The 26,348-nt window shown below is 27.9% G+C and overlaps 4 protein-coding genes across 4 annotated transcripts in view; 3 read left to right on the top strand and 1 right to left on the bottom strand.

Annotated features, from left to right (window-relative positions):
• LOC113371191 overlaps nucleotides 1-45 on the bottom strand; it is a 4,591-nt gene extending 4,546 nt beyond the window's left edge. The window contains exon 1 of the mRNA XM_026611834.1: nucleotides 1-45. This exon is cut by the window's left edge and continues 60 nt beyond it. Within this exon, the coding sequence (XP_026467619.1) occupies nucleotides 1-33 (33 nt within the window). The 5' untranslated portion in view covers nucleotides 34-45.
• A 1,053-nt stretch (nucleotides 46-1,098) lies between these two features.
• Nucleotides 1,099-6,910, top strand: LOC113369823 (60S ribosomal export protein NMD3-like). The gene is made up of 8 exons (XM_026610400.1): nucleotides 1,099-1,171; nucleotides 1,702-1,987; nucleotides 4,190-4,433; nucleotides 4,610-4,903; nucleotides 4,977-5,086; nucleotides 5,528-5,685; nucleotides 5,769-5,948; nucleotides 6,642-6,910. The coding sequence occupies exons 1-8, from the start codon at nucleotides 1,122-1,124 to the stop codon at nucleotides 6,823-6,825; spliced, it is 1,506 nt and encodes a 501-aa protein (XP_026466185.1). The 5' UTR covers nucleotides 1,099-1,121; the 3' UTR covers nucleotides 6,826-6,910.
• LOC113369824 (vacuolar-sorting protein SNF8-like) lies at nucleotides 2,843-3,730 on the top strand. The gene has a single exon (XM_026610401.1). It carries the CDS (start codon nucleotides 2,984-2,986, stop codon nucleotides 3,728-3,730), a length of 747 nt encoding a protein of 248 aa, XP_026466186.1. The 5' UTR covers nucleotides 2,843-2,983.
• A 5,188-nt stretch (nucleotides 6,911-12,098) lies between the features above and the next one.
• LOC113371190 (indole-3-acetaldehyde oxidase-like) lies at nucleotides 12,099-26,137 on the top strand. The gene is made up of 23 exons (XM_026611833.1): nucleotides 12,099-12,136; nucleotides 13,022-13,065; nucleotides 13,170-13,339; nucleotides 14,593-14,753; nucleotides 14,968-15,118; nucleotides 15,183-15,611; nucleotides 15,864-15,966; nucleotides 16,035-16,162; nucleotides 16,233-16,523; nucleotides 16,602-16,763; nucleotides 16,833-16,955; nucleotides 18,105-18,423; nucleotides 20,445-20,628; nucleotides 20,779-20,962; nucleotides 21,405-21,600; nucleotides 23,076-23,225; nucleotides 23,564-23,763; nucleotides 24,013-24,141; nucleotides 24,239-24,372; nucleotides 24,835-24,988; nucleotides 25,168-25,360; nucleotides 25,741-25,857; nucleotides 25,948-26,137. Exons 1-23 carry the CDS (start codon nucleotides 12,099-12,101, stop codon nucleotides 26,013-26,015), a joined length of 3,828 nt encoding a protein of 1,275 aa, XP_026467618.1. The 3' UTR covers nucleotides 26,016-26,137.
• Nucleotides 26,138-26,348: the final 211 nt, after the last annotated feature.

The raw sequence follows: 26,348 nt of genomic DNA, 5'->3' as shown, positions 1-26,348 counted from the left end.
TATAGATTTGTGTAAAATAGATAAATCATCCATTGATTGATTTGGGCTCCCTGATGAACTGCCATCACAGGAATTTGAATATACGTCAACATTCTTCTTGCCCTTGATCCGTTCTTCTTTATTACCTTTTATTTTCGCTGTTGGTTTATTGCCAGCCATATCACCTTATTGAAAGAAAATCAATTCAATTGGTAATAATCTTTATGATATAATAAATATTAAAAATAAATAAAATATTTACTATTTTAAGAGTTTATATTTATTGTTGAATATATAATATATGTTGGAAAAACAATTGGCATTTCAATGTGAAAGTTTAACTCTTATTAGTCATTTACATCAAGTCAAATTTAAATAATATTTTAATAACTCCTTCAAATATAAATATATATTTACCAATACCGAAATTGAATGACATGTGATACCTACATAATTTTGCTCACTTTATAAAATGGCAAATTTTTATACATCAAATTACTACTTAGACATATTCAAATAATTTTATAATTGACATAATATATTTTCAAAATCAATGCAAATTATTTGTTATTGACAAAATATACTATTTTATTTGTATTTTCTAAAATACTCACTTAAAAATAAATTTATTTGACATGCAAAGAATTATACTTGCTTATATATGTGTGTAGGAATGAAGCAATAGTCTTGAGTGATTGTTTTGTCTATATAAATACGTGAATATTATATAAAACCATATATTTTAAAAAATAAAAAAATGTGCATATTTTCATTATTTCTAACGCTTTTCCCTAATATTTTTCATAAATAATGAAAGAATTATTAAATAATATGATAAATCGTCCTGCTTAATAAGACTGATTGAGATTAAAAATATTTTACGAAATGTTTATAAAATGATTTTGAAAAAGTAAAAACACATTACCTTTTATATGAAATAAGCTTCATAAAATTGTTTAAATTATATTTATAATTAATTATTTCGTGCCAAAATAATCTTACTCATTTACAAAATTCGTATGAATTGATTCAAGTTTAGTAGTATGTATTAAGATGACAGCACTCATGCCTTGATATATAAGTAGTTTACAAATTTCATTTTCATTCATTTTTTGCACGTGCACGTTGGAAAATTAATAAAAATGGAAAATATAGACCCGACAAATTTAAACAATGACCTTACTACAAAAATGTGAGTTTCAACAAATATCTTGCATATTAAATAAATTATTGAAAAGTAACCTAAAACAACATTTTATTGCAATTTTTGGTTAAAATTGTTGATTTATTTTGTATGCATATCAGATGCACAAATTAAATTTAAATGAAAAGCTCTGAGTAATATTTAAGTTATGTGACCATTCCGGCTGTTTATTCTATCTCCTCTTTAATTTTACTTTTTTTTTGACTATTTGTCACATGTATAAACAAAATTCGTACCCTAATTTAATTAATTATAAAGATTTATAATTTATATGAATTTATTATAAAGATCTCACCAATAGTAACAGAATGTTATTCACTAAACAATGTTCTCGACTGATTTGTTCTTATTCTTATATGTTCAATTTTCATTTACTTTCTTTAAACTAATTGAATATATTTAATTATTTATAATTAATTTATTATATTTATTAATTTAATTAATACATTTTTATTTACATTCAAATGTATATAAATGTATGTATATTTATTCACTTATTTTTGGGATTTTTTTCCCAGTTTGTGCTGCGAATGTGGAGTTGCCATTGAACCGAATCCAGCAAACATGTGCGTTGCATGTTTAAGAGGTCAAGTTGATATTACAGAAGGAATTCCTAAACAGTGCACATTATATTTTTGCCGTGGTTGTGAAAGATATTTACATCCACCAGCTGAATGGATTGCTTGTGCATTAGAATCTAGGGAACTGCTTTCATTGTGTCTTAAAAAATTGAAAGGATTAAATCGTGTAAAATTAGTTGATGCAGGATTTGTTTGGACTGAGCCACATTCTAAAAGAATTAAGGTATATATTTCTAAACTTGTGATTTTTTAGTGATAAGTTATTCTTCATTGTTTTATATTTATAATTCATTTTCTTTACAATTTATTTCTATTATATATATATATATATATATATATATATTTATATATAATTAGGGTGGTCCTTAATATGGATATTTTTGAATTTTCTTGCTCCCAAGAGCTCAAATGCTTCCAAAATTCTCTGAAAGTTTTAACTCTTAATATCAACATTAAGATCATTTTTAAAATAATGCTGCTATATTTTATAATTTAAAATTTTTTTAACAAAAAATGTATTTAGTGTATTGCATTTTTTAATATTGTGCGAGAGTATTTTTATGGGTGCATTTTCATATTCTTTCTAGGTTCCAATCATTAGTTACTTTGTGAAAGTTTTACCAATTAAAACCCTTTATTGAAAATTTTGTATGATTGTTAATATAGTTTTTGAATAGGAAACAATAGTTATTGCTTATAAATCTGATTGTAGTAAGGTCGTTAAAAAAAAAGTTGTGAATATTTAAAACATAATTTATTCCTTGCCATTATTTTTTTAATAAGTTTTCAACATTATTTATCACAAATCATGTTCGTTGATTGGTTACAAAAAATTAGTTTTATTTCTGTAAATTTTCTGTGAGTTCAGTAAGACCTTAGTAAGACGTATATGATCATAATTTGTATTTTGCTTATAACAGGTTGTATTTTTCCGTATTTATAAACGTGTTGTACTTCGTGAAATGAATAAAAAATAGTTAATTTAATTTGATAAAAAATTATTAAAAAATATGAATTAATTTAATTACGACGTGTAGATGGGTCATACAAATCTAACTTCAGGTCCATCAAATGACGTTTAGGAAATAAATCTCTTGGCTTCCATTATTATTTATATTTTATATGTAGTGAATTCCAATGCGCGCTCTAAAATTAATTGATGTTAAAATAATTTCAACAAATAACATTTAACAAAAATTCGGCCAAATATAACCTAAAAATGCGTCGTCGCGCTGGTATAGGAGCTGTGCACCAGCAAAAATATGAGTCAGAAAAATATAAAGATAAAGGTACCGAAATCCAAGACAACCAATTCGAAATAATGACCCGTCAATTAGAAGTATTCCGTGAAAATCTGGAAGAATTTGCTATGAAGCACAAAAATGAAATACGTAAGAACGCCGAATTCCGTCGACAGTTCCAAGAAATGTGCGCATCAATAGGAGTAGATCCTCTAGCTTCAGGAAAAGGTTTCTGGTCAGTTCTAGGCGTTGGAGATTTCTATTACGAATTAGCTGTTCAAGTCGTTGAAGTTTGCATGGCAACAGCAGAAAAAAATGGTGGATTAATAACCCTGGAAGAATTAAGATCCAAATTAATCGCAGCTAGAGGACAAAGTAAGAAGCATCAAGAAATCACATGTGCTGATTTATTAGCTGCATCTAAAAAACTGAAGGTTTTTGGCAACGGTTTCACAGTAATTCCACTAAGTAAAGGTCGATACTTAGTTCGGTCAGTTCCTGGTGAGTTAAGCATGGACCACTCTGCAGCTTTAAGAGTTGCAGCAGATATTGGACAAGCCCACTTGTCCGTCAGTATTTTGAATAAAGAACTAGGATGGGACGAACTTCGTAGTAAAAGTGTGTTAGAGTATTTAATTGGACATGGTTTAGCTTGGATAGATTTACAAGGTGAAGAACCATTATATTGGTTTCCTAGTTTATTTGCGGCTTGTGTAGCTTCATGATGTTCTCCAAAATGTACAAATTTATTGTAATATATTATATTGAAAACAATAAATATTTATTGCACATGTATGTTCTATTCTTAAAAAATTATATTAATTTTGTAGTTTTGCTGCCTCAAAATTTTGATGTGTAGAATATTATTTAAAAATATTCTCTCACATAATTAATTTTCACACTCTGAAAAAAATGATTTGTGGTAGTTAGTAAAAATTAATTTTTTATCAATATGCATAATAATAGGCATATGTTACATTAAAACCAAAAAAATGTATAAATTTATATCTATGTGTAAACAATTTTGCTATTATTTCATTATAAAGTAAATTAAGTTACATACTAAAGTATGAAACATATAATTTTTTCACATATATATATATCTAAATAGGCAGTATTTAAATTAATTTAATGAATTAGCAGTAATTTCATATTGAGTTAAGATTTTTGAACTGATGTTGTAGGTAAAACTTACGGTGCATGGTGAAGTAATGGGTGGGACAGTGCTTCAGCAAGTCTTTGTTGTTGAATATGTTGTTAATCATCATATGTGTGATGATTGCCACCGCTCAGAAGCACAAAATTATTGGAGAGCGTCTGTGCAAGTCCGACAGAAATCTGAAAATAAAAAAACATTTTATTATTTGGAACAATTGATACTTAAACACAGAGCGCACGAAAATACACTTGGTATCAAACCAATTAGTGGTAAGATAATCTTCATTTCAGTAAATTTATTTCGAACATATATTTAAAATGCATACATTAAATAATATTGTTACATGAATGTTATATACCTGACATTTCACACACATGAATTATATTTAGTGTAGGAAATATTTTATTGTTAATCTCAATTTTACTAAATTATATTTTCTTGATAGATGGTCTTGATTTCTACTATGCTACAGAGGGTCATGCCAGAAAAATGGTAGACTTTTTGAACTGTGTTCTACCCTGCAAATATCAGCATTCTAAAAAATTAATTTCACATGACATTCACAGTAATATTTACAATTATAAATTTACGTATTCTGTGGATATTGTACCAATTTCCAAAGACAGTGTTGTATGTCTACCGAAAAAGCTAACTCAACAACTTGGTGGTATTGCACCAATATGTTTAGTTTACAGAGTAACAAATACTCTGCATTTGATTGATCCAATGTCTGCTCAAAGTAAGTTTTTAGGAATATTTTTCTATTTATTAAAATACATTTATAATATATTCAACATTATTTTCCTGATTAGTTGCTGAAGTTTCTAGTACAGTATTTTGGAGACAACCTTTTGATAGCATATGTAATCCTAAACAATTGACAGAGTATATTATTATGGACATTGAAATTATTGCAGATAAGGTATGCCAGCAGTTATGTAATATATTTTTTAATTTATTTTGAATTCTATATTATAAATTGGATATAATATTATAGTATAAGATATAATATTACACTATAAGATAAATGTACCATATTGACTTTAAAGATGTTTTGTAAAAAAAGTTAGGAAAGTAAACGAGTTAAATCAGTTCTATTCTATAAATTGGACTTATAAGATCATTATATAACATAATATTATATATTATTATATTATAATATTATAATTTTATAATTTTATATAATAGTTCATTGCATCTTTATGTTATTACTATTCAATGAGGCCTATATGGTGAACAGTCTTATTGATAACTAAATTAGATGTAAATCTCAAAACCAATCTAATAATTTGATTACATTAATTTCATTCTAACATAACAAATTCAATATTGTAATTAATTTTTTTAATTGATTTATTTACAGGACAGAAAAACTTTTCCAGGGCAAGGTGCCATTTCATCAAAGCATATCCTTGCAGATGCCTGGATTGTGAAAGCTTCTGAAATTGGAATAAACGATAATAATATACACACAAGAACTCATTTAGGTCATTTACTAAAGCCTGGAGATTCAGTCCTAGCGTAAGTGCAAATATATGCATATATAGTATTCTTATTAGATATTAAGTAATACAACTTATTATATTTATTTTTATTCTTTTTAGTTACAATTTGCAAGATTCTAATGTTAATAATTCGAGTTTTGATAAACTTGATCGAGCTAATGTTCCTGATGTCATTATAGTCAAAAAGCATTATGGTGAGAGATCTGCTAGAAAAAGGGCCAGAATGTGGAAACTTAAACATTTAGCTCAGGAAATTACTGAACTAGATACAGGCAACATGTATGATATCATTTATTTATTTTAACAAATTTTCATTACTTAAATGTTACATTTTTACTAATTTATTAGTTGCAATTTGTTCTAAACAAGCTGTATATTTGTGTTATGTTATTGTTTAAGATGTTTAAATAGTTTCATTGAACTTTTGTTCATCCCGAGGGAGAAGTTTGTTTTCGCGAAAAAATCCGGTTCGCCAATTTTATTTTCTCAAAGTTTCAAGTCATTCTGAATCGAATGGGACCGAATTTTTAAAATTATATTTGTGTGTGTTATTTCGCTTGTATATAAGTCTATTTTTGACTTTTTGTCGACGTTTTGTCAAAAGCGACTGTACCGATTTTAAAAATGTAAAAGCCATTTGATGACGTAACTCGGAGGACTCGGTATGGATTTATTTTAATACAAGGATTGATCCTAAATTGAATTTTTGCAGCATTCAATGCTTGAATTTTTTGACTATAAGTAAGATTTATATAGTCAAAATGACTTTCTTCTTATACTGTAAATTGACAAAAAGAATTTTATGAAGAATGTTGCAGACTAGCTTAGATAACACCGTGCGATATATTTTTTGGAGTGAACAGATTATAACTAATCTATAAATCAGATGATAAGAATATATAGGATTATCTATTATTAAATACTTTAGTAAATAATAATTAAAGGTTTCCTGAAATTATTTTTTTTTTCTAGGGACTATCATGAATTTTTAGATGACTTAGAAGAAGATCCTGTAATGAGACAAAATATAAATATTTTCCGGGACAAAACAATTCCAGTGGATGTAGATGATATGGATGATCCATCAGTACCTAGGATAACATTAGAAGAAATGCTTGACGATCTTGATATACAAGATGTTGAAATGGGAGAATAAACTATTTATTGTTTGTATATAAAGTTCTAAAGTTATTTAACAATTATATTATATTCTTGTTATTGCTTTTCACAATAAATGTAATTTTTGCATCATGCACATGGATTACATGGTTTTCTTCACCATGAAAATCAGAACACTTTTAATTTAATTAGATGTGGCAGTTATATAAACGATCAATAATGTATTTTTTTATACTTATTAGTTTATGAAAAGATTGCCATAATCAGCAAGAAAATATAGTGTGCTTGCCATAAGTTCCTCCACATTTGACTCAGTTTTTGAGGTTTGAAATACTCAATTAATTTATCCCGAGAACAAAATACCATTTGTAAAAGGTTACTGTTAAAATTTTGGAAACAAATATGACAGTTGGTTTGAGCACAAGGATATTACTGTGGCTCTAATTTATGATCTCTGAGGAAAGGCAGAGCAACAAAGATGCCCTGCCTTTCAAAGAGTCCTGAAAAATTAAAAATTAAATAACGGTTGAACAGCTTTGGCGTTGGCAGCACCGGTGGAAGGTCATAGTGATGGATTGATGGACGCGTAGTCTTGGTAGAAGACTACTTCTACCAATAACCAATGTTGGGCTAAATCGAGGCCACGGAGAGGTCAAATATTATCTTAAACAGGTGTTGTCCATGCATGGCTATTTTAGAGCATGCCTAATTCGCTTTAAGCACTACGCGAATGATGCCAATTAGAGGAAATGAAAGAATAATCTTCCAGATCACCTACATGAAATAATGACTAACGGTTGTTTCCGTGAAGGCGAAAGGCAAGGTTTTTGGTGATATCATTATTATTAAGTCCGACATATCCAGAAGAAACACTTGATAATAATCGGGAAAGCATTTTCTTCTATATGTAAGCAAACTTACAGTGGCGAACTCATGACGAAGCTCGTTAACGCGCTGACTCCATGTGAACAGGGTTGCGTAAATCGACGTTTTTTCAATGACGGCTGCACCGATTTCAAAAATTTAAAAGCCATTCGATGTATCTCGATGAGGACTAGCGTTTATCAATTTTGTGCGACGATCGGCCTAACCGTTTCTTCGTAAATAGCAGAAATTCTGAATCGATTTTAAAAATTCAAAAACCGTTTGGAAGATATTGGTTGGGAATCGACCTGATTAGTTTTTGGTAAAGATCGGCCGGGCTGTTTTCTTGTAATTATTAAAATCTTGTAAGTATTAAAATTTTTTTCGACGATTTTTTATATAGTCTTATAGATCATACAAAAATATTACGGCCCTACGACAACTCGTTTAACTTTGAAAATTCGTCAAAGTTTGCAAAAATTAGTATCATTTTTTTGGCATTTGTCAAAATTAGACATTTGATCGACGTTTTTTAAACAACGACTGAACCGATTTCAGAAATTTAAAAGCCATTTGATGTATCTCAATGAGGACTATCGTTTGTCAGTTTTGTGCGACGATCTGCTGAGCTGTTTCTTTGTAATTTGGAAAAAAGTGTTAAAATTTTCGTCCACATTTAAGCTCATACTACCGAATCGATTTAAAAAAATCAAAAACTGTTCGAAAGATATCAGTTGGGAATGATACTGATCAGTTCTCGGTGAAAATCTACCGAGTCGTTTTCTTGTAATGAACTGTTGAAAAAAAAATTAAGCCGATTTGTATGGACTTTTGGCGATATATTATATATCATGATCTATATAACTACTGAAAAATTACGGTCTTACGATAAATAGTTTAATTTTAAAAAATCATCAAAGATTGAAAAAATAAGTAGTTTTTTTATGTTTCTTAAAATTAAAATTAGACGATTTACTTGGTATAACGATAGAGTACTTGATCTTATTGAACATACTTAACTAATAAAGTCTTTTATATATATATATATATATATATATATATATTCTTGATGAGACTGGTTCAATTATAAAAAAAAAACTATTGATTTTTGAAAATTTGCTTTTAGAAAATACTCCGTGCATTCGTTTTATTATGTGTAATAAATTCACTCGGAATACTTTTAATCACGCATAAATTAATTTATTTTGTATTGATTAAGTCGATTATTTACACATATCGGGAAGTTCATGTATTTTGCCTCAAGGCAAAATACCAGTACCAACTAGTTTAAATTTATTTTTAGTTAAAATAAAATTTAAATTATTTAAATATATAGTCCTTATGTAGCAATCTATATTCCGTGTTATTAATTTATAAAAAACTTCTTGCGTACAATAAACTTAAACAAATTTCGTATATATTTACTTTGGTCAATATATGTATTTATTAGACTATTTTCTTATTTATTATTCTATTTTTATTTATTATTTTATTATAATATATATATTAAATTTATTCTATTATTTGAATTTATGGGTACTAATAGTTATGAAACATAGAAAATGCAAAATCGTATGCAAATTTATTTTATTCGACCTATACATAAACAAAATAAAAAATCTAACTTGTTTTAAGTCGTTTGTAAAATGTCCTTGGTGTAAAACAGCTCTTACAACTAGTTCCCTCTATAACAATAATTGATTAGAAATCCGGATGCAAACTAGGTGTTGCATTCATAATCGCGCTCAGTATGTTGTGGGAATTCGCTCGATATACTTATATCATTAATTATGTTTTTAAATTCTAATAATTGAAAGCGTATATCATATGTGCTATGTGAGTAATAATAAAAGATAATTTAACCAAATTTCAGAGTTAAAAACACAATTCCTATATGAAACCGTTCAAATAAATGCTTTTGCTGGTTTAAAGATCAACTTTCACTGCTCATAATGCTTGTTTATGTTTCATGTTTTAAATGCTTGCTATTATTATTTAATTTTCGATTGTTTCTCCTTCTATAAATAAATTAATCCATCATAATTAAAATTAATTTATTTTTCATGTGACTTTTCGTGCACAGCTAGTGTTAGTGTTATGAAAAAAGTTAATTGTACAAAAACCGGATTTTGCAAATAGAAATCTGTGTATAAGTAATATTTATATACAATTTTAAATATATATATATATATATATATATATATATATATATATATTCTTGATGTGGGTGTTATTTATATTTACATATTATTATGCGTGTGCGGATTATTTCACATTTTGTTTTTGGTACTCCTATAAATGTGCATAAATATCTCGTATTACACAAAACAATTTTCAATGAAATGTACCTAACGACTAATGTATATTGATATATATTATCAAACTTATATACGAAATTAATCATAAAGATAAGGACTCGTGTTGATTATTTTTTTATAATTAGGAGATAAGTGTAAAACTTTTCGTTAAATTTTTTGTCTAAACTCCTTAACTGATTTTGTAAAATCTAAAACTGTTCTAAATATAAAGGTTGGAAATAGTGCTCATCAGTTTTAAGCAAAGATCGGCCGAGTCGTAATTAATTTCCATATAAGTAATTTGTAAATGAGCATCATAAAATATGTAGAACTACGTATCATAAAAAATTATTCAAATTTGGAACAATGAGCACTTTTTAAATTTAGTTACACTTCTTGGGAAGTCCAAGTCACTTGAGTTAAGGCAAAATGCTACTAGCACCTAGTCATAAATAATACAAGTAATTTATACAAATATCAAATATACTATTATGCGTTGTTATCGTATAACATTATGTAGATATATTTTATACTACATACTTGATATTAATCTTCAGTTTTTCTAAAAAAATAGAAAAAATTTGGTTTTTTAACTTCTCGTAAGGTATGCTATAGTAATCGCAAAAAAATCGAAAATGAAAATGTTTGCATATCTTTATTTATTTATTTATTTATTTATTTATTAATTTTACAAGCCGTCGGTATAATATTTAATATTATAATAAGGCTTAAGTCATTATTTTATAGGTTTAATATAATTTAATTAATTATTAGCTATTTCATTACTTAATTTATTTACTATAAACCTATTTATATTTACTTAATTATAATTTTTTTTTTAAATATAACTAGTTTGTTTGTTACAAGTGTTTTTAAAAATTTAATAAGTAATTTTAATAAGCTTTACAATACATACTTTTACAATATTAACAAATTTTAGGTTATTTTATGATATTTTAACAAATTTAAGTATCTTATATTATTGTAATTATTAATACTATCATTTTTATTGTTATTGTTAAATATTTTTACAATTTTTTTTTCTTTTAGAAATTTTAAGGTATTTTGATGAAGGAAATATTTTGTTTCACAATTTTTAAGTGTTTTTAAATATAAGTTTTTGGTTAACTAATTATTAAGTATTTTAACAATAACAGTCAAAATAAAAAAATTAAATTTTTTTTTCACAATTTTAAAGTGTTTTGAATTATAAGTTTTTAGTTTACTAATTATTAAGTATTTTAACAATAACAGTCTTATGAAAATAATAATTAGGAAAAAAAAAAAAAAAAAAAAGTTTCTCAAATTTTTTTGTTTTTTAAATTGTAAGTGTTTAATTAACTAATTATTAAGTATTTTAACAATATAACAATAACAGTTATATAAAACAAAAAAAAAGAAAAAATAAACAAAGAAAGAAATAATAATAATAATAATAATAATAGTAATTTAGAAGTATTTAGTTTAACGAACGAATTATGTTGTCACGAGCATAGTAGACATAGACAGGCTGGTAGGTGACATCAGTTAGTTTGGGCCCGTAGATTCGTAGGGATTTTTACCATCGTCGATCCATCGATCTTGCTGCTGCCTGTAATAGAGAAATTTCTTCGAGCGGAAAAAGTCGCGTTAATGATTAGTTGAGATTTTCGGGAAAGTAATTTGAAAAATCGAAATTTAAAAACTCCAGAGGGCTATAAAAAGTTAAATCCTTTAACGCATTACTTAGTACTTTATGAAATTTCTTGTTATCAAGGGTACGAACACGTAACGGCAGTTTATTCATAAATTGTATACCCATACCGCAGATAGTATTAATGGAACTGTGTAGTTTATAGGTCCTACCTTTAATTATTTTATGTCTCGTATTGTGCTTGGTATTTGACATCGAAGACAAATTAAAAGAGTCTGGATTATTTTTTATGAAATTAAGTGTGACTAGAACAAATATACTCGGTACTGTTAAAATTTTTTGTTCATTGAAGATATTACGGCATGATGTCTTGGAGGATAGTGAAAAAATTATTCGAATTGCTCTCTTTTGAAGTTTAAAAACTTTAATTAGTTCATTAGAGAAACCCCAAAATTGGATACGTTTAATTCTTTACGTTTCAAGAATTTCTGAACATTTTGGCATACCTTAGAAAAAATGGATGTACGCGCGCGTGTGGATGGATGTACGTGCTGGTTAGTTTTTGTTAAAGACAGGTCCACCCGTTTCAAAGATACGGGGCAAAAAGTGCCAAAAATGATAATTCACTTTTTGGGAGTACGGAGTACCTGATATAAATGATTCAAAAAACATTTTACTTGATTTTTGGTAAGGCAGATCTAGCGGTTTCGGAGATACAGAGATAAAAGTAAAAAAAAGATATTTGGCGGTGAAAAATGATCATAAAACATATGCACATCAAATTATCATATATCTTATATAGATTTTAAACGTGTAGATTAATTTTGTTACAATTTTTTTGGGTTCCGTACCAAGACTTTTAATTTTTAATGTTCACTTATACGGTTTAAACAAATTTCAAAATTTTCAGATTTTTTTTCAATATTTTCAAAAATATATATACGAAAACATGTAAATTTTAAATTTACAATTCAGTTCATAAATGTATATTTTAATGCGTTATTTTATTCGTAAGAAATATATCCTCAGATAGATTCATTCGGCTTCTCTTTAATGTAATTTTCAAGTATTCGATAAGATTGTCACTGTATGTTATGCATACGAACGAATAATATAGTTATATTAATATATGTAGTATAGTTATTGTTAATAATATAGTAATATTGATTTTGTCTTTGAAAATATTTAAAACAATTGCAATTAATTATTATTAATATTTATTGATTATTAAATTTTTTGCTCGAATATTTAATTCTGGTACGGGAAGTTCCAGCAATTTGCCTTAAGGCGTCTTGCATGCACCACTAGTTTTTGTTATAATCTTTAAATCGCGGCAAATCTTGTAAATATATTAATGACATAACTCGATATGTAATATGTAATAATTAATAGCTATATAAACATTTTTGTTGTAACTTACTCAGTTATCATATTTTCAGGGCTTCTGAACTTAAATTTATAGTGAATGGAACTTTGCATAAAGGTATGAATTTGTAAATATTTATCAAGATGAACTAATAGAAACGTTAATCTACTTATATATTATATATTTATTAAATTCATAATCATGAAATATTGTTATTTAAGTTCCAACCAATATACCTGCCGATACATCGCTGAATGTATATCTCCGTCATTATGCTGGACAGCGCGACGTCAAAGCCATGTGCCACGAAGGCGGATGTGGTGCCTGCATCGTTTCGGTTAAAAAGACACATCCGATTACTGAGAAGACTGTCAGCATGGCAGTTAATTCGGTTAGTATTAAATCAAAACAATAATTATATAATTTTCTTTGTGATATCATATGTCTGTTATATAATACAATCTCATGAACTCTCAATGAAGGTAAGAAGAACAGTGATATAAAAAAATTCTCTGACAGTTTTAGCTCTGAATATTAACTTTAAAATACTCCGCACTCCAACCAAATTTTCTTGGTTCTTTTTCTTAAGTAAATACTTATATAAAGTATAACAAATGTATTCTGAGCGGATAAATAGATATTAATTTGGAAATATGAACAAACAACACTCTTTTTTTACACTAATTTACTAAATAATAATTTTCAAGTTTCGAGACTAGGTTTGTCTCATCATCAGTATGTTATAATTTAAAATTTAAAATATGGAAACCTAAATTAGCATTATGTGTTATCCGTTACAAGTCGTTCAATATACTGTCTTCTGCCCCACCAACGATCGTCGGATGTATATCAAAGTATAATTATTACTTATAAAGTATGTATATCAATCTTTTGTTTGTTTTATTATACAAAGCAAACTATACACACAATACATTCAGCTACTACTTAATCAGGTAAATTTGATTTGACAGCGTGAGAAGGATCGCTATCCCACAATAGCACCTTCTCAGATATTATGTGTTTTGATGTAGTAAATCGTTGCAGATTCTTTTTTTGAGACGCGGTGAAGGCTTGAGCAGGTCACAGGCTAATTGGTTTGGATGACGACTTAGACGAGCTTTGTATCTGGAGCAGTAATGATTGATTTCTTCTTCTTGTTGGAATTCTGAGATCTTGATGTATTAACCAGTTTGGGACATATTTTGGAGCGTTCACAATTTCTTTCAAGATTTTGTTCTGGAATTTCTGTAGAATAATTCTGTTTGATTTACTGGCCGCACCCCATAGTTGTAGACCGTAGGACCATATTGGTTTAATAATTGTCTTGTATATTAGGAGTTTATTTTCTAATGATTTCCAGCCTAGTAGCCAATTAAATTGCCTACGTTAGTTAGTTCGAGCTCAAATTCATCAAATTTTTGTTGTAATTTTTTTTATTTATGATCAAAATAAGCAAATGCAATGTTATTCTCAAAATTTTGATTTACTTGTCACTAATTTATAAAATTCTAAAAAACAAATGGAAGTTTACCCATATTATTTCCATAAGAAACTTTGATTGGAGAAGGTCTAATAATACACATGTGTTTCTCAACATGTGGGCTTATCTTATAAAAATGTTTTCTTGTATAATAAAAATTTCAGTGTCTGGTTTCGGTATATTCTTGCCATGGATGGGAAATAACAACTGTGTCTGGTCTTGGAGACAAAAAGACTGGCTATCATACTCTTCAAACGACTTTAGCTAGATTTCACGGAACACAATGTGGCTATTGTAGCCCAGGAATGGTCATGAATATGCACAGGTGAGAAATTGATCTTATAGACTAAGCAAATTATTAAATTAAAGACAGAAAAACGGCATTTCTGTACTGCTTTAAACCGCAATCTCTGAAAAAGTGGCTTCATTTCAACATCCACATATTTTCTAAATTAAAAATATTAATAATTGTTTCTAGTGCATTTTTTAATTTACAATCATCAGCAATTTTGTTAAACTTTTTTTTTTTTTTAATTTAGTTTGCTGGAGGATAATAGATACACAACAATGGCTGAAGTGGAAAATTCATTTGGTGGAAATATATGCCGTTGCACTGGTTACAGGCCTATAATGGATGCTTTTAAATCTTTGGCATCAGACGCCGATCCAAGTGTTGCCAAAAAATTTATGGTAATTATAGATAGTTTTTAATATCAGTTTTCATTTGTGGATTTATTGATATTTGATTTTGCAGGATATAGAAGACTTGGATAAATTAAAACGTTGTTCGAACAACTTGGATGAATGTTATGATTTTTGCTTTCTTCGTGATCAAAAAATTAAATCATATGATATCAAAGATACTACTTGGTATAAAGTACAGAAAATTAGAGACATATTCCAAATAATGTCAAAACATAAATCACTATCTTATATGTTGGTGGCCGGAAATACAGGAAAAGGAGTATATAGAATAAAAGTTCCTCCAAAAGTGTATATAGATGTTAATGAGGTGAATGAATTGAAAGAACAATCTATAGATAAAACCATAACATTAGGAGCTAATATTAGTTTGACAGATACCATGAAATATTTATTGGAAGTAGGCGGAACGGATGGATTTGAATACGTATTGGAGATAGTTAAACATATTGATCTGGTGGCTAACGTACCTGTTAGAAACGTAAGTTTTTTAAGTTTTATAATATGTATGTGAATTATAATTTAAACAACGTTTAAAGTAATACAAAATTTTTGTTGAATTTAATAATAATAGCAAATGACATGAAAATCGCATATGAACGCGTTCATAATTAACATCGCACAATGCTGATTAGCATATAAGAATACCGTACAAAAAGAGGATTAACTATGTAATATATAGCTATAATATTATTCATCAGAGTATTTATTCAAGAAATTTAATTTTATATAGATGGGGACATTAGCTGGAAACCTATCCTTGAAGCATCAGCATCCAGAGTTTCCTTCAGACATATTTTTGACTCTGGAGACAGTTGGAGCATTTTTGAAAATAGGTATAATCAATTCAAAATAAATAATTTTATATTTGACTACTTAATATTTAATATTGCAATTTTTGTAGTTGATTCCGCCGGCATGGAATTGGAAGTAACGCCTGCTGACTTTTTGAAGTTAGATATGCACAATAAAGTAATAGTCAGTATAATTTTATCACCGATTTCTGGAAATTTTGCCTTTAAAACTTACAAGGTATTCATTATGTTATTCAATTTGATAATTGCTGTTTTTAATTATTTTAAATTCAATCTGATCTTTTTAGATAATGCCTCGAGCCCAAAACGCTCATGCTTATGTAAACGCTGGTTTTTATGTCAGATTTGATAATTCTACTGGAAATGTAGATAACGCAAGAATTGTTTTTGGCGGCATAAATCCTAATTTTATTCATGCTTCAAAAACTGAAAATTTTCTGAAAGGTGTCAATATTTTTGATAATGGCGTTTTGAGAAGAGCATTGGATACACTGAATTCGGAGCTATCCTTAGATCATGAGCTGCCTGATGCTTCACCTGAATATAGAAAGAATTTGGCTCTATCGTTATTTTATAAGGTTATCTCTCACTAAAAATAAGCAAACTAATATTCAAAAATAATATATAAAACACAAATTTATTATTTTTTATTACAGTTTGTTTTAAATATGTGCCCCGAAAAACTAAAATCATCTTTAGTCATGTCAGGAGGTGAACTTTTGAGTAGACCATTATCTTCTGGTCAACAAAATTATGATACAAATAAAAATCTATGGCCGTTGCAACAACCCATCGGAAAACTGGAGGGAATTGCTCAAGTCGGTAGAAAGATATGATTATTAAGCTAATTGATCAATCAATTTAATTAATAATTTTATTTAATTTAGTGTTCCGGAGAAGCAGAATACATATGTGATATACCATCGCAACCCAATGAGTTGTACGCATCGTTTGTTTTGGCAAGGAAACCATTGACTAAGATTGCTAATTTAAACGCAAAAGATGCATTGGTAAGATGTAGTAAATTAAAAAATATAAATAATTATAATTTAAAATCATGCTGCGCAAAATGTGGAATGTGAGTAAACTATTTTTAGTTTTGCTTTAGAATTTGAAGTTGAAAAATCTAAGAAAATTAACAATATAAAAACATTTGGTGTTTCTCGTTGCACAACTTTATTTTTTTGGTAATGAATACTGCAATTCTTACTATATTCTTAAGTTATGTATATACGATATATCTTTGTCATAACAAAATAAACTTATCAATAATAATACAAATAATAATTTATTTATATTTTTCTCAATTAATTTAATCATTATATGGTGTTTATAATTAGTGCTTACAAGATTTTCTATTTTATAATTACGGCACATTTCACATAATATTAATGTAAATGAAAATCATTTTAACTATCTTCAAAAGAAATTTAAACAAACAATGGAAGCACTGAGTCAAGTTTTCTTTTTACAATTAACTAAATAATATTTTTTTTAATTTGTTTCTATTAGTAATTATCAAGCTTCAGAACTACAAATGAACATTACACGTATGCACATCAAATTATCAGATATTTGATGAAGTTTTTAAAAATGAGTACTAATTTTTTTGTCACAGTTTTATTGGGTTCCGTACCAAGATTTTTAATTTTTAAGGTTTACTTATACGGTTCAAGCTAATTTCAAAATTTTACGAAAAAAAAAATTTCAAAATTTTCCAAAACATACAAAGTTTTATACATCAAATATGGATTTTAAATTTGCAATTCAGTTTCAAAATGTATATATTTCAAATGCGTTATTCTAATCGTAAGAAATATATCCTCATATGGATCCAAGTGCTTTGAGCGAGAAGATCATCACTGTATATTATATGAACGATAAAATATATAGTGATTATAATTATCTATTTGTATAAAACAATCGTTGTAAATTAATGATCAATTTTTTTTTTGATTAGTGTTTTTTTTCCTCGAATATATAATTCTGGTGCGGAAAGTTCCAGCATTTCACTAGTTGCAACTTCATTTGTACATATTTGAATTAACTATATCTTTTATAAATAAGTTATAAATGACTTATATATATATATATATATATATATATATATTTATATATATATATATATATATATATATTGTTGTTTTTTATCTGTGTAGGATTTGGAGGGAGTAAAGGCGTTCTTTAGCGCTAAAGATATACCAGGCGTCAACACATTCACCACCCGCAGAATGTTGGGCATGATCGAGGACGAAGAAGTTTTCTGCAGTGGAAGGGTCCGCTTTTACGGACAGGCAGTGGGCGTCATAGTTGCCGAAACGCAACATTTGGCCGATAAAGCGGCGAGTATGGTTCATATGGATTACATACCAGATGAGGAAGGAAAAAAAATATTTGTAGATGTGAGAGATATTTTGAAAAATGAAAATACACCGGAAAGAGTGCAAAGAGATGCTCATCGTGAAGCAACTAATAAAGGTATAACTTAAAACTAATTAAGGTATAACTTAAATTGAAGTGTGTTGTTTGTAAAAATAGCTTTTTTCGGACATTGCTGCAATTAATTTGACAATATTATCAATATCTATTAGTAAGGTGACCATTTGTCCCGGTTTTGTCCGGGACAGTCCCGGATTTCACTTTCTGTCCCGGGCGATTCTAAAAGCAATATTTGTCCTGGATTTAGATATTTTGTCCCAGATTGTCCTGGATTTTCGAAAAGTATAAATTTAAACTGTTGTTTCGCAATGGCTTTGTAAACATCAAATAATATAATATAATCAAGTGATAAACAATCAATTATATAAAAATGATTAGCATATATAATGTTGGAGTATGCTTATATGAAACAACACGTTATGAATGAGAAAATTGGCGAATGCAAAGTTTCAAAAGCGGGTTAAATAGTTACGAAAATTAGCAAAAATTATGAAAACGAACTTTCAAACTGCCATAATTGCTAATTTTTACTAACAATTATTTACAAAATTTCATACAAGGTTTAAAAGCGAAAAACACGTATAAAGTTCTTACTAAAAGTCAGTAATTCTTATCAAATAAACTGATTCATTTTAAATAAAACTTATTTTTGTTTTATTACTAAATGATATTTGTTATTTAGCATAAAGCTTTGTCCTGGATTAGCATAAATAAAAATTGCTGTCCCGATTTTGACTTAAAAAAATACTATTAGATAATTTTTTATATTAAAAATCTATCAAGTATAGATACGCAAGCCATTGGGCTGCCTTCTACAAATGAATATAAAAAAATGTATAGTTGTTTGTGTAAAGATGGATTACTTCATTAATAGTAATTAGCGTTTTAGAGGTTTTGGAACATTTTGGCATATCTTAGAAAAATTGGATGTATATGTGTGTGTACGTATGTTTGGATACAATTTTTCACCACGATTTTGTGAACATGAATCGACCGATTTGGATAATTCAAAAAACATTTGATTCCTATTGACAAGGAGACGTGCTAATTAGTTTTTGACAAAGGCAGGTTCAGCTGTTCCAAATTCAATTAAAATTATTTTTATTGGATAGTATGCAATATGAGTTATAAGTCTTTGCATAATTATTTATGAAAACATTACATTTTAAATATTGAATAAACCTCTATTACGCCTTATAACATCACTTAAGTTATATTTCAACCCTTTGAAAACAATTGAAGCAAACTAGCGGAGCATTTACCTTAAGGCATCGTGCCTTAAGGCATACTCCAAGAACTTTCCTTACCGAAAATATAAAATTTATGAATTTTTTTTTTAAACTTCGAAATATTTTTTTTTTAATTTTAAACCTTGTTTCAAAGTAATCGCGTTGAGTTAGCTACGTAGAGACGAACTATCGAAGCGCGGAAGCGCCGCGTTGCATGTTCGCGGATAAATAATGGTACGGACCCCATAGAAATGTAAACCGTTTTTAACCGCCAAATGGCATTTTTCGCTTTTTATATTGGATCTCCGAAACCGCTAGACCGGCCTTCACAATAATTTTAACAGTTCTTCATTTTGTCAATACAAAATTGACTTGAATGTTTTCTGAATCAAAATCGGACGCTCCGTTATCTCAAAAATTAAATTACCATTTTTTGCACTTTTTGCTCCGTATCAAAAATCTCTTTATTGATTAGAATTTTATACCATTATACTATAAAAATATTTTATTAAGATGAATATGGATTATAGACAGATTATAGCCAAATTATGCACTGAAAATCATTGTCCTTGTCTTTATACAGAAAATATTTAACTAAAATCATTAATTTATGTATTTTATATAAAAAAAATCTTTAAAAATAATTGTCATTGAAAGGTTTCTTTCTTCGAATATTCTGTATGAAGGCTTTAACTATCCCTCCTGCTAATGAGGAATTCAACAAACTCATGCATTCAAACTACATTTATATATAAATAGGGTTTATATCAAATCATCCTAATAATAAATATATGTTTTTAGTATATTTTATTATAAAAATAATATTTTCAGGAACAAACGTTGCCCATATGTTCATCGGATCTCAGGACATGGGCAGTCAGTACCATTACAGCATGGAGACGCACGCAGTGGTGTGCGTGCCCAAGGAGGATGGCATGGACGTTTATCCTGCTACTCAATGGATAGACGCTGTCCAAATGGCCATTTCTGCGGTTCTTAAAATTCCTGAACATAGGTAATTCGAAATCATACATTTCAATGGGTACGAGAAAGTTTTAGCTTCATAGATTATCGTACAAGTTGCAAATATTTCTTATTTATCATAAAGCTCTATAATAGTAGAAAAAAGTTAACAAGGTATTATATTTTTTTTATCTAATTCAAGGATTAATGTCCAAGTCCGACGATTAGGCGGTGCATATGGAGTAAAAATCTCAAGAGGAAATCAAGTTGCAGCCGCTTGTGCTGTTGCCGCTCACAATTTAAATCGTCCTGTAAGGATGGTTTTAAATTTAGAAGATACCATGGATACCATAGGGAAAAGATATGATTGCGTAAACGATTACGAGGTATTAAGATAAATAATTTAATTATGATTTGAAAGATATTTCCAAAATTTCTAGGTTCTTGAAGAACAACATTTACAATTTATAATAACTTAAATTAGTTTTACAACAATTTGAGTTAGTTATTTAGAAATTTTCTTAGCAAAATATCCAATAGGTACTCTTAATATTAAAATTTGGTTTTATTTTGAACAAAGTATACATTATATCTTTGTTTACAACTTGTGTTTTTACTTTGAAAAAATTGTTTCTATAATTCAAATTATGATCATTGACTCTATTGAATTAATATGGATAATATTTACTGAGCGATTTTTAAAGCAAACGTAATCAACATTTATTTCTGAATCTTCTTATTATTATGCTTTCATTTCAATTTTTTATATTTACTTTTACTTAAAACTTTTGTTTTATGACTTATATTCTAAAACTGATTCTTAACAAGGTGGCTGTGGATGAGAAAGGAGAAATTCAATACTTGACGAACAATTTTTACCAAGATTATGGAAGCTCGCGTAATGAAGGGGTTGTTGGAAGTACAATGGAAATGTTTGGAAATTGTTACGACAAAAGTAAATTTACAGTTAATGGATTCTCAGTTTTGTCTGAAAAGCCTTCTAACACGTGGTGTCGAGCTCCAGGTGAGTAGACGCATGATTATTCTTAAAAACTAATTGCTTTTTACGGATATATTGTGTTTGCTGATTTAGTGCTTATATCTAATATATTTTATTCACAAATAAAATGAAGTAAAAAGATCAAAATGAAAAAATGTGTTAGTTAGGATAATTTCTTAAATTTGTTGCATTTTACGGTTGAAATATGCGTTTTGCCTGTTGTTTCGTATATATGCTTTATCATTTATTTAAGAATTTAGTAATAACTGTAATAGATAAATTCACATAAGAATATAAATATAATAAAATAACAGAATTTAGTTTAAAAAAATCTGACCATGTCTATGTTATTCATGCAAGTAGTATTGACTTGCTCCAACCTTCTGCAATTTGTAAATTTTTAGATTTAATTTTTTTTTTATTATCATATAGATATTACCATACTGATTAGTTTTCTGTTTTCAAAAAACGGAAGAAGGAATTTCCAAATACTAGAAAATAACTTGATACAGTCAAAAATATTACAAAACTTTGCAAATTCTAAGCAAATTCTAATTAGATTTTCAACTAAGTTCTAACGGTTCTGACTGCATTCTTATTAGATTCGAGCTATGTGCTGCCTAGATTCCCATAAGATTTTTCTAAAACTCTCAGTAAATTCTTATGTTAATTCTTAGGTATTTAATGATAGTTTGCGATAGATTCTTTTTAAAATATATTGAATTTAAAATCCATCCAAATTAATCAAATGCAGAATAACTGATGTAAAATTCTAAATCATTTAATTTTATTTCGAGATGTAGATAATTCTTGTCAACTAACTTAGTATATAAATATATTATAGAAATATATATAAAATTTTAAAATTTAATATAATATATATATATATATATATATATATATATATATACGAGGTGTGTTCAAAAAGTACCCGGAATTACTAATAATTAAATTTCGCGGGTCTGGAGTGTCTGATTGTCAAAATTTTTTTTTTATTGTGTTGGTATACATGCCCCTAAAGTATGATGAAATTTTCAGCTATATTCACTGTTTACTTTGTCTGTGGTAGTCGCTAAGGTTCGACGTGTTTTTCTGAGCTCGGCGATTTTTACAATGGAAGAATTGAAAAGTCAAAGAATTTGTATTAAATTTTGCGTAAAAAATGAAATAAAGTGTTGCAAAGTGCAAAAATTCACCAGATATGGCTCCGTGTGACTTTTTCCTATTCCCAAAGTTGAAGAGACCCATGAAAGGACGGCGGTTTTCCTCGATTGAAGAAAATCGCTGAGAGTGCTCAAGGACATATCAAAAAGTGAATATCAAGGGTGCTTCGAAAATTGGAAAAAACGCTGGCATAAGTGTATTATATCTGGGGGGGACTACTTTGAAGGGGACCACATTAATGTAGACGAATAAATAAATATTTTTTTGAAAAAACGAAAATTCCGGGTACTTTTTGAACAGACCTCGTATATATATTATAAAAAATATTAATTTAGGTAGCACAGAAGGCATCGCCATGATTGAAAACATAATGGAACATATTGCCCATGTTTCTGGAGTGGATCCTTTGGACGTAAGAATTGCCAATTTTCGGGACGAAAATAATCTTGTAAAAGAATTAGTTGGAGATTTTCGAAAAAAAACAGGTTTGTCCACGGGATTAAATAAAATTTTAAAAGAATTCATGCATATTGAAATTAGAAAAATACTATTTATGTTATTATTATTTAGTTTTTTATTATATTACAGAACATTTTATTATTATTATTATTTATTGCATTCAATTATTAATTATTTATTACTCATCTAATTTAACTAATTTTTTTATAAATATTTTGATATTTAGATTTTTTTAAGTCAATGATACGTGTTTTGTTTCTGGTAATACTTTTCTATTCAAAATTCTGATTCTTTTTACATATTAAATTTAACAAAAAAAATTAGCTGAGATAAAAACTAGATCTTTTTCTCATATCATTTACAGAGTATGATAGTCGAAAAGTTGCAATAAATGAATTTAATGAAAACAATCGTTGGCGTAAACGAGGCATAGCAATAGTGCCGATGTCCTACGCCCTGGACTACTTCGGCAAATTTTCGGCTGCCGTCTGCATTTATCACGGTGATGGTTCAGTGGCAGTTACTCATGGTGGCATCGAATGTGGCCAGGGAATTAACACAAAAGTATAGTAAAAGATATACATATTATAAAATAGACACCAATTTTGTTTAGTTTACAATTTTTGAATATTTGGATATAAGACATTTTAATCGATTCATCTAAATTCATTTGTTCAACTTTATAGATTAAAAATAATATATTATATTTTTTATTTATTTATTTTTTATACATATTGTAATTTTAAATGCATAAGAAACAGTTTCTCCTTAATCAAAATAGATGTATTTCCTTATGCTTTATTATTTTTTTAGGTTGCACAAGTTTGTGCTCACATTTTAGGTGTGCCTTTATCTCAAGTTTCTGTGAAACCAACCAACAACCTGATCTGCCCCAATGCATTCACAACTGGAGGATCAGTTACAAGCGAAGCCTGTTGTTTTGTACGTAAATAAAATTTAACAAAAGTTTTAATAAAAATAATAATAAATGAAATATTCCAATATCACTTTCTAAATAAATTGATTTCATCATTTATAGGCCGTTATGGAAGCTTGCAAAACACTATTGGAACGTTTGAAACCTTTTCGAGAGAAACTCGGTGAAAAAGCTGCTTGGAGTGATGTTGTCGAAATGGCGCATTTGCAAGATGTAGATTTACAGGCAACCCATTCGTAAGTATATTTTATATAAAATTTGGATGTATGTTTTGCGGGGTAATAAATATTTGACTTGAACACAGGAGAATCTTGAGTCTAATAAAACTATAAAAAACTAGAAAGATTATACTATAAGAAACGGGCACCAGAGCATTGGTGGATCCAGGGAGTGGATCACGGGAGTCATGACCCCCCCTTAGCTTGTCTTAAGACTTATATAGAACACTAATTCAGCCATTAAATTACTTCATAATGTATTTTGTTAACAAACACATTCTATAAATTCATTATGTAACTTATTATAGACGAACGGCGGAGTCAAATGCTCCTAAAATTTAAGGATTTTCTAATCGTATTGCGACAATGTGACCTCCCCCCTGGCGCCAAAGTAGGATTCGCCACTGCATCAGAGGCCCCAGATTATATGTTTATTACATATTCAATGAATTTATAATGTCATTTATAATATTTTCACAGGTTTACTAAAGACTCATCACCATCTTATGAAATAGCTGGCTTAACTTGTTGTGAGGTAGAAATTGATTTATTGACAGGAAATCTCATGATTTTACGTGTCGATTTACTAGAAGATACCGGAGAAAGTTTAAGTCCCGAAATCGATGTCGGCCAGGTAATTTGGTTTTTAAACAATATTTCACATATATAATAATTTTATTGATAACGTTTTTAAAGTAGACCTTATATATTTTTCTGGAAAATTATGAACTGCACTATTTTAGATTTAATACGATCTTAATCATAGAGATCAAGAATACTGCTTTTATATAAGGTGTAATTACATAATTTCAGGTGGAAGGTGCTTTTGTTATGGGTTTAGGTTATTGGCTGAGCGAACAAATTATTTATGATAAGAAATCAGGAGAATTGAAAACTAATCGTACATGGACTTATAAACCACCGGGCGTCAAGGATATTCCAGTTGATTTTCGCATAGAATTCACAAGAAATAATAAAAATCCGCTTGGCGTTTTAAGATCTAAAGGTAATGCTTTTGTGTTAACTGTGTTTTCACTATAAAATTTTTACATTTATTTACATCAGATTCTTCTGAAGTTATTAACTATGACCAGCAAGTCTTATAATTTTTCTCACAAGCAACAATTACTGATTTTTTCAACCACTTTAGTAAATCGTTCAAAATTATACTGTTTTATAATTTAAGACATTTTGACAATGAATTTCTGCATTCTTATAATCAAATAATATATTTGTTTATCATTTTACTAAATTATTACATGCTACTAGAATAAACTTTAACTATACTTGAATAGGCATTACTATATTTGGTTTATTGTAATATTTATTCAAAATATTACTTAATAAATTCATTGTATTTATAATTTTAATTCGATTTCTAATTAGCAACCGGCGAGCCCGCTTTTTGTATGAGCTTTGTGGTTGTGTGTGCAATTCGACATGCTTTGAATTCTGCTAGAAAACAATCCAATGGAGGAAAACCTGCTGAGTGGTTTTCTTTGGGTAATATAATATAGTTAATATAATAATTTCTTTCTTATACAAATTAATTTTAAATTTATATTATACTAAATTTGAATAATCTATTTTCAGGAGCACCTACTTCCCCTGAGCAAATATTTTTAAATGCTCATATCGATTATAAGCAATTTACCTTGTAATGTAAAATATGATACAATTATTTTAAATCATAGTTTTTAAGGGTGAGTATAACGCTAGTTTATAGTCATAGTACAGTATTAAAAACAAGTATTTTATAAAAAACTAATTATTAAATTTTTAAAACCGCGTTGCGCTAAACAACAAATTAAACTTAAATTGAATTGAATTGAAATCTCTGTCTTATTCTTTAATAAACTATAGATTGAATTTCTTATGCTTTTTATATTTTTCATTTATTAGATATATATGTATATATATATATAATATATATATATATATATATATATAATATATATATATATATATATATATATATATATAATATATATATG

The sequence above is a fragment of the Ctenocephalides felis genome, unplaced genomic scaffold (genome assembly GCF_003426905.1).
Source record: "Ctenocephalides felis isolate EL2017-DRISC unplaced genomic scaffold, ASM342690v1 CF-g0.4_SCAFFOLD_01492, whole genome shotgun sequence".
Lineage (NCBI taxonomy): Eukaryota > Metazoa > Arthropoda > Insecta > Siphonaptera > Pulicidae > Ctenocephalides > Ctenocephalides felis.
Note: the sequence above shows the minus strand (reverse complement) of the source record. Positions and strands in the feature narration are given on the sequence as shown.